The sequence below is a fragment of the Clytia hemisphaerica genome, unplaced genomic scaffold, assembly GCF_902728285.1.
Source record: "Clytia hemisphaerica strain Z4C2 unplaced genomic scaffold, Clytia hemisphaerica genome assembly, whole genome shotgun sequence".
In the NCBI taxonomy this organism is placed as follows: domain Eukaryota; kingdom Metazoa; phylum Cnidaria; class Hydrozoa; order Leptothecata; family Clytiidae; genus Clytia; species Clytia hemisphaerica.
The window spans coordinates 338,593-349,868 of NW_027103432.1; the positions used below are offsets into that span (position 1 = coordinate 338,593).

Sequence of the window (11,276 nt, forward strand, 5' to 3'; positions counted from 1 at the left end):
CGTTAAAAGTGCGCGCTATTCGGACCCAGTCCGCGAACGAGGAACCAGTGCGCGAACGATCTTTTGAAAGAAAAAATTAGAGCTCCGCTCGCAGGTAATACTTTAACTCTCTTCCGAGATGATACAGGGGTATTTGAACTTTTCAAAACCACGCGCTTTTTCACCAAAATAGCGTCTTTTTTATAAGAACTTTAGTGTTTTACTAACCTGTTTATTTTTGTAAATATTTTCTTGTCGTCCATTTTTTTGTTTTCTTTTTCAAGTTTTGCTCATCGAAAAGCGCGGCAATGCAGTGTCTTCTTTTTTAATTGAGATCGCCAGCGCTTTCGAATGTTTTGACGTTGCAATGTCTTCATTTTGAATATGGTGTTCGGATCGTTCGCGGACTGGAACCTTTTTTATATCAACTACTGATGATATGTTTCTATTGATTTTGAATTAATGAGCTAACATGTTTCAATGAAATTTTGTGTGATGGAAGATAACAGGTTTTTAAAAGAGGAAAGTCATTTTCAGAACTCTTCTTGCGCAAATTTTCTTATAAAGAACATTTTCTCTCGCGATCAGCCATATTTACAAAAATCCCGAATTTCGTGATTTTTTTACTTGGCCTCGTTCAAAATCGGTTTGGTGTTGTTCTAGTGCTCCGTTTATTTTAATTTTTGGAGAGATTGCAAGGAATAGTTTGAGGATTCTGCTGCACAAAGGAAGTTCTATAGAATTTTGTTTTTGGTTGTTTTTTTCAAGTTCAAAGACGCTCGTTCGTGCACTGGGGCCGTTCGTGCACTGGTGATATGACTCTATCCTCTGGAGGCCTATGACCCCTCATTTTCTTTCTTTTTCAAAGCTCTACAAGATAGGATAGATTTTGAAAAAAAAATTAAAACTTGAAAAATCTTCTGGAGTTGCTACCCTGGAAAAGTTCGTCAACACCCCTGTATCGTATGGTTTAAAAATGGAATAGCCCAATATCGTGGAAACTTTTTGATTTTGGAATCTACATATACTAATTCGCGAGTTTCCACCAAAAAAAGTTACAGTAGTTCTAAGATGTGTGTCACGAAATGAAACATTTATCGACCTCAGCAGCGGGACTATCATTATGTATGGGGGCAAACAGAACAATTTTTCGATGGCCGCCATAAAGAATATTATTGCAAATTTTCTGTGTGGATCTTGAATAAAGCCAAATGGTAACTATTTTTGAAGAGCTAGTTAATTTTTACCTTTGAATTCGGGGGAAGCAGCTTGACATGCTTTGAAACTTTGTCCAGGTTTTGAACACTAATTTTCATTTGATGCACAACATTTGGCTCAGCATCATAAAACTCAACAACAGAAGGTGTTATTTTAACGCCAGCGACTCTCTCATACTCCATTTTATGTGAATATCAATAAAAACGAATCAAATATTACATTTGACTTAGCATCTCATATGAATTCCCCATAATTTGGACCAATAATTTGGGTCAAAAGAGCATGCAGATTGATCTGTCGTCAAGTAAACATTCCCCGCTATTCTGCTACCATTTTAGTTTCGATTTCTCCAAATGGGCGTTAGATGATTGGGCGTGTGGTGGGTGGGTCGAACGGTAACAAACCGTAACGCCCTTATTACATGTTTGTTTATTGGCCCAGCGTTAAGGCCGGTTTCCACTTGCGCGCGCTACGATCGCGCTTTTGGGCTTCAATCCTTTTTGCTTGGAAAAAAGATTACGTCATAAAAATGTAGCGCGCGCTTGAAAAAAAAGTTGAACACATTTCAACTTTTTTCAACCGTTACGTCAGTTCGCGCCAATGGAGTTGCTTCATTTTTCTTTTGACCAATAGCGTGGAAGCTTTGCTCGAAAAAGCGCGATCGAAGCGCGCGCAAGTGGAGACCGGCCTTTAGCGAACGGGCCTTTCAAAAGCAACTGTCTGTTTGTCCGTCCCACTTTCGTTTTCGTTTTTACAAAAACCGCCCTCCTTCTAAATTGTAGACTAGCAAGTATCTGTATTGCGTATTGTATTCAGTGAAGGGAGTGAGTCTGTTGCAAGCGGAGCTACAGAGTGAAATACAACGACTAGTTACTAGTCTATCTAAGTTGTTGTTGTTGTAGATCTCGCGCTCTTTGCATTTTATAGCTCAAAATGGCGGATTAAGTGGAGACAAAGTTTTTTTCTCCAGTTTTCTCCTCCTGAAATATCAGACCAACTCTGACATTTTCAGACGCTGTTATTTCATTGATTGTTGCTGTTTACAGATTTATTGATATACAATCGTTATTTTTCGTGATTATTCATCCTTTTACTGTGTTGTTTGCTGCTTGCTCATTTGTAAAACAAGAGGTATGTATTTTTTTTGGAATAAAATTTTTCAGATCTAGTAGAATAGGCCACAAAACGTCTAATCCTGACCACCCCTTTCTAATCCCAACCTACCTCTAAAACAAACAGTTTTTCCAAATTTAGATGGTATTTTAGTAGATTAGTTCTTCTTCATACTATTCAATTAAAGTTTTTAAAGTAAAGACAGTATTTTCTGTAAATTAGTATTAGAGGTAGGTCAGGATTAGAAAGGGGTGGTCAGGATTAGACAATCTCTGTATCAGATTCAAGATTTTTCTGCTATAAAAATGATTCTGTATTGGTAATCCAGTACTTTCGAAAAAGCATTTTACCTCGGAAAACCTGTGTCGTCCACCGCCTTATAACAGACTTAAACTGGAGCAGCCCAATGCCCGTTTCCAGACAATGTCAATCGAACGCAATTGAATGATGCGATTAATTTGATTGTCGAATACAATTTAATCGCAATCAAATATTACCCAGGATTTATTGCCGTTCGATTATGAGATATAATCGAATCAATTGAATATTACTTACTCTAACTAAGTGTGCCGCATTTAATTTTTGTGATTTTAGGTGCGCGCTTTTTAAATAGGGGACGACGCTTAATAGAGGGCGGCGCTTGATAGAGGGAATTCTGTGGTCGCGGCCTTGTCTGATCAAACGCAATCGAACATCATTGTCCATGAATCGAACAAATCAAACGTAATTGACAGTCAATCAAACCAATCATTAACGCACGTCCCTGGCAACCCCCAGAAATTTTCAGGGCGATATGGGGGTAGACATTAATTGCCCGGTTTTCCTCTTGCCTTTTCTTCCGCTCTACCCCGAAAACGAGCATGACGAAGGAGAGAACGGCCACAACCATTGCCTAGTAAAATTTTGGACAGTCAATTTGGCTGTGTTTGAATACATAGACCTTTTTTCAAAGAGGCCACCCTGTTGAATAATTATGTAGTTCAGCAGAAAAACAATGCTAAAACCATGCATAATTATTACAATATGCATGATACAGTAATTATGCATGGCTTTATCATTGTTTATATGGCTGGACTACATAATTATTCAACAGGACGTCCTCTTTGAAAAAAGGTCTATTCTTTTTTACATCTTTGGGGTCTTTGACGAAAGATTTTCGAATTTTTTATCGGCATTTGGCCGATTAGGGGGGGGAGGAGTTCCGACTACATGCCGATAAAAAAGCAAGTATTGTGACGAAAATCTTTTTAGCCAATTTCTTTCTGATTTCGTCCACAAACTTCACTGAAAGCATACAATTTCACTTGCTTTCACCTTTGCGCACAAATTCGCAACTTTAAAAGTACAGTTTTGAATTAGCTTTGATAAAAAAACTCTTTTTTCATTGGCCAGCGCACTGCCTTTCCTTACAGAATGTTGGGAATTCATTGCGTCTTTTTTAAAACTTTTGGAACTAATTTTCACAGTTTTTCTCAAAAATTTGATTTTTTCACGGACTGTGAAAATTAGTTCCCTTTAAGGTACATAGAATAAACATAGCAGAAATATTATTAGAACATTTCATCTGCTTCAAAATGGTTATAAAATTGGTAAATTTTCAAATTCTTTGATGTTAAATTAATATTTCTTCTTTTCAGCTTGAAAACCAACTGCGTGGACAACTCCTGACCAGTTGTCATCTCTGTCTTACCCATCATTATGACTGATTTATTCAGGTTGGTACTTACTGAGATAGAGGGGGAATCGAAAGCATAGGTCTAACTTGACATCATTTTTCATTGCTTGCAGCAGGAATATGTAATAGCGAAGCTGGATGATGAACAAGAACTCCTTAGGACTGTTCATAATAGAAACCATCTCTGTACCCTTTAAGTGTTCTATTTTTATAAGAAAAAAAGGCCAGGAAAACTTTTCATACAGTAATTCTGCTCAGATTTTAACTGTTTTCATGGAAAAAAGTTCCCAGTAAGTAAATAGTCAAGAGCTTTCTCGTAAATGAAATTTATTTTTATCAGCATGTGCCATGAATTTGACTGGCTTTTTGTGATTTTTCTTGAATAACTTTGCATGTAAATATTTTCTTTGACTAATTAATTTCCAATTGATATGATGATGAATAGTATACATCTTTCTAAATTCCTTTTTTATTTCTTTTTACAGATTTCAAGACCAAAGGGTTACTAAACCCCTACTGAAGGGTTAAACCCTTCAACCAACCTACCTCAGATTATTTGGCATCACCAGATTACCTGGAACAACCGCAGATTACTCGGCATTACTAGATTACTCGGCATTACTAGATTACTCGGCATTACTAGATTGCATGGAATTACTAGATTACTCGGAATTACTAGATTACTCGGCTAATCAAAACTTGCGACATTATCAGATTACTCAGCTTACGAAATCGACTCAGCTTACTTAACTTACTCTTCAGCTCACTTAATATTTATGTACTAGTATCGAAATTTAAATAAAGAAATTTGAATTAAAAACCAAACTTTATTTTACATTGGAAAAACAAACTTTATTTTATATATAATAGGAAAAACAAACTCTATTTTGCATAGGAAAAACTAAACTTTATTTTACATAGGAAAAACAAACTGTATTTGATCTGGGGTTATTAGAGACAATGGAGTGTTTGAAATTTACAGGCTAAGGAAAAACCAAACTTTATTTTACATTGAAAAAAACATATACACAAAAAAACCGTTATATTTAAAGGTTATGTACTATAGGTTATGTACTAACATAAGTATTCCCGTTTCATTTTGAGCACATATTTCGTATCAGACCAGATATCGGCTTATTGTTCTTTTTTGCTGAGATAAACAAATATTTTGGATTTCTCTCTGTTTTCTATCAAAAATTGCTTCACATTTGTATCTATTCAATACGAAAGAGCTTGTAATCTAAAAAAGCTGAGTTAGCAAACGAAATCATTATACCTAACTTTATACTTTGCATAGAAAAAATTAAACTTTATTTTACAAAAACCAAACGTTATTTTATAAAAGAAAAACTATTGAACAAAAAATTATACTCTGTTGTTGCATTTGATATAGGTGATGCGCATCGTCTCGTTTATTGTTGCCCCAGCTAACCCCCGTCTTTGTATTTTTCTTTTTTGATTATGCAACATTGTAGAGCATTGTACGATGACCCCTAACACGTTTTTAATACTTTTCGCTTTTGCTGGGCCTTCACGCCCAACGGGCTACTTGTTCTTCTTAGGTTCCAAATAAACTAGGCTGCTGGCATCCACTAACGGATTCGTGCTCCTTATACTACCTGGGGTTTTGTAGAGGTCTGCAATTCAGACTACAAATAAACGGGCTGACCTAATTGCGGGGGGGGGTTGGGTCCTACACCTAAGTCACGTGACACTACAGTACAATACAATAGAATTTCAGCGATTCGCGGGTTTTCGCAATATTTTTTGCGATATTCACTTTTTTTAGCTTGGAAGAGCTTTAAGGGCTCTGACCATAGTCGAAAAATTGGTTTTGGTATTTGAACATAAAAGTTATATTTCAGGTTCCTTAACACTTTTAACAAAGAATTGCCTTTATAAATTGCTTTTTAATCGAATCCCTTAAGAGTAATTAAGAATTTAATTGCAAAAATGACGTTATGAACTTTAAAAAGATGTAAATAATACGTTGCATCACCCTCTTTTACAAAAAGTGCTTAGTTTTAATGGCTAATTAACTTTTTTGTTTCAAAATTTCTTTACACTGTCCGCAAAGAATTGAACTATTTTAAATTTTGCGGAAAATTTTTCTAAAAAGATGTGTCAAAAGTTATGACTGTTTTTTTTAAGCAAAAACCAGATGAAAAATTGATGAAAAACCACTATTTTGACGATTTCGAGACAAAGAAGCATTTACAAAAATTTTCCGCAAAAATCTTTATTGTTCGGTAAAAGATACACCATCTACTGCGAAAAATTTTTCAAAATGTTCTTTCTTCGCCGAAACTAAGCTCTTCAAAGTTGAAATACTCTTCCTCGCAAAAGTCTTCATTTTCTTCTTCATCAAATTTTTTCAATGCAATTTTTGAATTTTCAGATTCAGGAATAGTTTGTCTAACAGAAAATGTATAACATGCCATAGTTTTGTTGGTTACATCAGTCAGAAAACACATTTTAAACACGGCAATTATGAAAAATTCACTATGGTCAGAGCCCTTAAAGCACCCCATCTAGTACCGTGAGTATCACAGCGCGAATAAATTCGTTAATATTTTCTCTTTGTAAACTTGACTCCTGATACTCAGGGTACTGTATCTATCTAGCCCTTCTGGAAAATGTTCGAAAAGTTAACAAGCGGGAAGTTTATTTGGAACCTAAGAGTACTTTATTATCTTACCCTTATTTCTTTTTCTTGGCCGCCTTTCTATGACTTACTCTCGGGTACGTAATAGCCGCCCCCCCCCCGCTAATTAATTTTTCGAAAATTTTCCACCCAGGACATTTTTATTCCAACCCCCCCCCGCTTATTAAGTTTTGAGATTTTTTTCAGACCCCCCCCCGGCTATTTTGCTAGACTAACCTATTCACATATACCGTGGAAAAAATCTAGGAATTCGAATCTTTAATTCAACTTTTATGAAATTTAAAAATCTCACATAAATTCCATTAATCAATTTACAGTGTTGTTATGAGAACAAAGTAGGAACATAAGGCTTCGATGGGCGAAATATTAAGAACAAGTTAAACACATTTTACGACTTCGTAAAATCAAAAACGCCAAATTTCTAAGGAATAACAATCAAAACAACTTAACCTAGATGATGGTGATATAAATGTTGTTCTAATCAAGCTAATTCTCGACAGGTCAAAGGTATTATAGAATCTCTTTGTAGGTTAGTGATTTTGAGACGTGAAATTAAAATGAACAGTGTAAAATGTCTATTTCTGTTATTCAATCTATGTACATCTGATAAAGGATATAAAATATAAGACCTGAGTAAAATTAAATAAAATATACATTACAATTAAAAAAAGCAAAAAATAAAATCCAATTGTAAAACTATTTAGAAATCCAAATCATCTAGTTCGTCGAACTGAAGGTCTTTTCCTGTATCGTTTAGTGATTCCATGACACCAGACTTTTGGTAGTCAGATACACGACTTTCGAAGAAGTTGGCTTTACGTCCCAAAGAAATGTTCTCCATAAAATCGAAAGGATTTTCACGATGCCAAATCTATATAAAATTAAAAAAGAAAACTTTTTTAGTACTTTGCCCAGGATAAGGGATTGGTTTGATACACAGGATAAATTTCAAAGTAGGAACAAAGGTGTAGATGTCAACATTTCTAATTTAGATTTATTTGAGCTAAAAAGTTCTGGGTTCTATAGTATGGTGTGTGTATAGTACAGTGTAGTACTCTAATGTCAGGTAAAGCTAGTGATTGAATTTGAGTTAAATCTAAGGAAGGGGATGCAGCCCAATTGCTAAACAGTATTAGATCAATCATGTTTTTTTCAAATATTCCTTACCTTTGAACATCCAAGAGCAAGAAGCAATCTGTCTGCAACAAATTCAATGTATGTTTTCATTAATCCTTTGTTCATTCCAAGCAAGTCACATGGTAATGATTCGGTCAAGAATTCCTGTTCAATTCTGACAGCATCTAAAATGATTTCTTTGACTTTCTCTTCTGAAGGTTTGTTGACCAAATGTTTGAACATTAGACAAGCAAAGTCACAGTGTAATCCTTCATCACGACTGATTAACTCATTTGAAAAGGTAAGTCCAGGCATGACTCCCCTGAAAAATAAATTTAAATATTTGAGTTCAGTCACAAGGTTGACAGTTAAACAGTTAAGAGTGAAGTATATCAAGGAACCAAAGTAGGATTTAACTCACCTGCTTTTCAACCAAAAGATAGATGCAAAGGAACCAGAGAAGAAGATTCCCTCAACTGCAGCAAATGCAATGATACGTTCAGCATAGGATGCTCGCTCTTTATTGATCCATTTCAAAGCCCAGACAGCTTTCTTTTGAATGCAAGGCATGGTTTCAATGGCATTAAAGAGATTTCCACGTTCAGTTGGATCTTCAATCAAAGTCTCAATCAATAAAGAGTACATTTCTGAGTGGATGTTTTCGATTGCAATTTGGAAACCATAAAATGCACGGGCTTCTGGAATTTGGACTTCTTGGCTGAAACATTCAACCTGTAAAAGAGATTAGAGAAAAAATAGTTCATAGAAATATCCATGGGCCAATAATTTAATGGGCAAAGGAACAGCCAGAAGCTACATGTCTTTAGTCACGATGACCTCTTATTGTTAAGGTCTGAAATGCAGTTTTTGAACATTGGCGATATGTTAAGTATTTTACTGATGTATTTCTAAAGAAACAAGATTTAGACCCCATTGATTTTCATGAATGATAAAAGGCGGTCTTGTGATGATTAAACATTAAAAATATATGAAGAATGGTCTAGAGTAAAGCAATTGCCTATTCTCCCTTGTAGGCGCAAGAGGTTTGCTTACCAGGTTTTCATTAACAATACCATCACTTGCAGCAAAGAATGCTAATACATGTGAAATAAAGTATCGCTCTTGAGGTTTCAGTTTCTCTTGCCAATGTTTCACATCAACAGCCAAATCCACTTCTTCAGCAGTCCAGAATGATGCCTCTGCCTTTTTGTACATTTCCCAGATATCAGGATATTTGATTGGGAACAAGACAAATCTACGTGGATTTTCTCGCAACAAAGGTTCTTCTTGTGCATCTTTGTCAATCTTTGCTGGTTTCTGAAAAAGAAATAGATTGGACATTAATCTTTTTAAGCCTGAAACTTTCGGGACTTTCAGCAAGTACCGTAAGTTGGTCTATCTAGTAATGTTGGCATCCCTCTTCTAATACACCTTTCCTGTAAATTGGCAATAAAGATTTGCGCGCATCATTTTGATGCTCTCCAACTTTTGGTCTCTAGGGGTATAAAACAAATCTGTCTTTGCCTAGGTTTTCCTCAGGCAGGGGAAGTTCGTTTTATATGCTTTTCTTAAAGGGACCCCTCGCTTAAATATGATAACAAGGCACTCACTTCATGATCATATGAAAAGCAACTGCCCAAAGTATTAGCATGCAAAACTCTTTCTTTGCACCATAATTACAAATTATAAATTTTGATGTTCACTCAACCTGGCTTCTGAAGTCCTTTGAATTTTCTCGCGCTCTTGTAACACAAGTAGTTGAGACAAATGCGCGATATCTCTACAGGAACTAGCAGTAAGTTTTATGTTCTTTGAATATGTTGTTAGGGGTTTTTCGACCAATATAGATTGATTTCTTAAAGATCACAAACAAGCGAGGGGACCCTTTAAGCTATGTCAATCAAAACCCCCTCAAATTTCAGTAATTTTTTCAGTTTAGAAGAAAAGTGAAAAATAAAACATTTTGGTTAGGCTGAAAAGTTTAGAGATTGCGTTCCCAAACCGAACGGAAGTGCCACCTTTTTTGTCTTGCCCTGATAAAATAGCTCTGACAATTGATTTTAAGTGAAGTAACCCAAGCTGTTTATATGGTCTACACATTTCTGGCATTGTAGTGTGTGGAAAAGGGATTTAATAGACAACTTACTGCTGCGATGATAGAGGCAACATCGCTGACCATTGGTTTTTGCATCTTTTTCTCCAAATCAAGTCCAATTTGGTTGGAGTTTGGTACCATGATGTTTTCCTTGTTCTTGAGCACGTTAGTTCTGTCGACGAGAGCCATTTTATGAAGAGAATTTCAGTAAAACGAAACGAATTTCAAAGTTGCTGAGCTTGCCTGTGTTTGCTTGCTGATGAAGAGGTTGAATGAAATGAATGATGTTGGTTGAGCTTTTAAATAATTTATGTTTACGCGCAATTTTTGCAACTCTGATTTCCAATTGGCTGGAGGCAAATTGTCTAATCATCTAATTCGTTGAAGCGCTACCATTTTCCTAAAAGGCGGGAGATTTTGAGCGCGAAAGAAAAAAACGTGTCTAAATGACGCAACCTAACAAAAATTTTCTTTTCGGGGATGCAAACGTCACACGCCCGACCATAAAGAACATAGGTAGGCTTTTCTTGGGGTGAACTATCTTTTCTCCGCCTCACTGAGTTATACGCCCATGTCATGAAATTACATAACAATTCAAAATATTTGAAGAATAACTTACATAATTTTCAAGTTTTCGTCCCCAGGATTTTCACACCATAGAGGTGGGAATAAATTATCACATAGTCAAATTAACAAAATTAACTTTAATTGAGCGCACCATCTCCGTGGATTAGAAATGAAAATCAGAATTTTAGACTTTAGAGCAGATTTCTTTTGATATTTTGTTAGAAGATTTGAAACCTTGAGACAAAAAGTCTGCTAAATGACGTGCCCACGTGCCCTTATTTTTTTGCCGTGCCTTTCGTGCCCTACGTGCTCTCCGAAATTTAACGTGCCCGACGTGCCCAAAATTTTGACGGGCCCTCAAATTTTGACAAATATTCTTCTGTTAATATTCATTTTGACTTACGCCTTGTAATAAACCCTCTTATCCTATTGTAATAAAAAAATATCTAGTCTCCGAGATGATTCTTGAGTTTCTGTTCGGGTGAATTCGTCCGATGCGTCCCAATTCCCAATTTAGGATATATCTATAGAGGTATGCGATTCAGACTAAAATTAAGGGTTCAAATCATATCAAATTAAGTGAGTCTAAATCGTCAAAAAGGGATTGGGATGATTATGGTACTCACTCAGGCACTACTGATATTTCAACAAGCTCATTGAAGCTCTACAAGAATCAATTGTTGTCCTGAACTTCAAATTTTAAAGAAAATCAAAACCGTGACACAGTATAATATAACCTCCGGAGAAAGGAAGGCTGAATATTCTCGAGGAATTTTAATAAAAATTATTTCGTTTGAACGTTTTTTATTGATCAAACAAGATTTCAGTTCGGCAGCAACAGCTAGTGT

General features: G+C 35.7%; 2 protein-coding genes and 1 long non-coding RNA gene across 3 annotated transcripts in view; 1 reads left to right on the top strand and 2 right to left on the bottom strand.

Moving 5' to 3' along the window:
- The window catches only part of LOC136798057 (cilia and flagella-associated protein 47-like), a 96,815-nt gene extending 95,301 nt beyond the window's left edge, over positions 1-1,514 (bottom strand). The window contains exon 1 of the mRNA XM_067054641.1: positions 1,227-1,514. Within this exon, the coding sequence (XP_066910742.1) occupies positions 1,227-1,379 (153 nt within the window). The 5' untranslated portion in view covers positions 1,380-1,514. The remainder of the gene's footprint in view (positions 1-1,226) is intronic.
- Positions 1,515-2,203: 689 nt separating this feature from the next.
- LOC136798059 (uncharacterized) lies at positions 2,204-4,740 on the top strand. The gene is made up of 3 exons (XR_010845340.1): positions 2,204-2,328; positions 3,948-4,025; positions 4,471-4,740. It is a non-coding gene; the product is annotated as an uncharacterized lncRNA (long non-coding RNA).
- Positions 4,741-7,202: 2,462 nt separating this feature from the next.
- Positions 7,203-10,133, bottom strand: LOC136798061 (ribonucleoside-diphosphate reductase subunit M2 B-like). Its single transcript, XM_067054644.1, has 5 exons — positions 9,913-10,133; positions 8,820-9,083; positions 8,188-8,498; positions 7,818-8,088; positions 7,203-7,521 (listed from the first exon to the last, which is right to left on the bottom strand). Exons 1-5 carry the CDS (start codon positions 10,048-10,050, stop codon positions 7,351-7,353), a joined length of 1,155 nt encoding a protein of 384 aa, XP_066910745.1. The 5' UTR covers positions 10,051-10,133; the 3' UTR covers positions 7,203-7,350.
- Positions 10,134-11,276: the final 1,143 nt, after the last annotated feature.

Excerpts from the sequence above, each read along its gene's own strand:
- LOC136798061 (XM_067054644.1), bottom strand. The coding sequence starts at position 10,050 with ATGGCTCTCGTCGACAGAACTAACGTGCTCAAGAACAAGGAAAACATC. Across the intron at positions 9,084-9,912 it reads TTGCCTCTATCATCGCAGCA|AAACCAGCAAAGATTGACAA; the intron begins GTAAGTTGTCTA and ends TTTCTTTTTCAG. Across the intron at positions 7,522-7,817 it reads TTGCTCTTGGATGTTCAAAG|ATTTGGCATCGTGAAAATCC; the intron begins GTAAGGAATATT and ends AATTTTATATAG.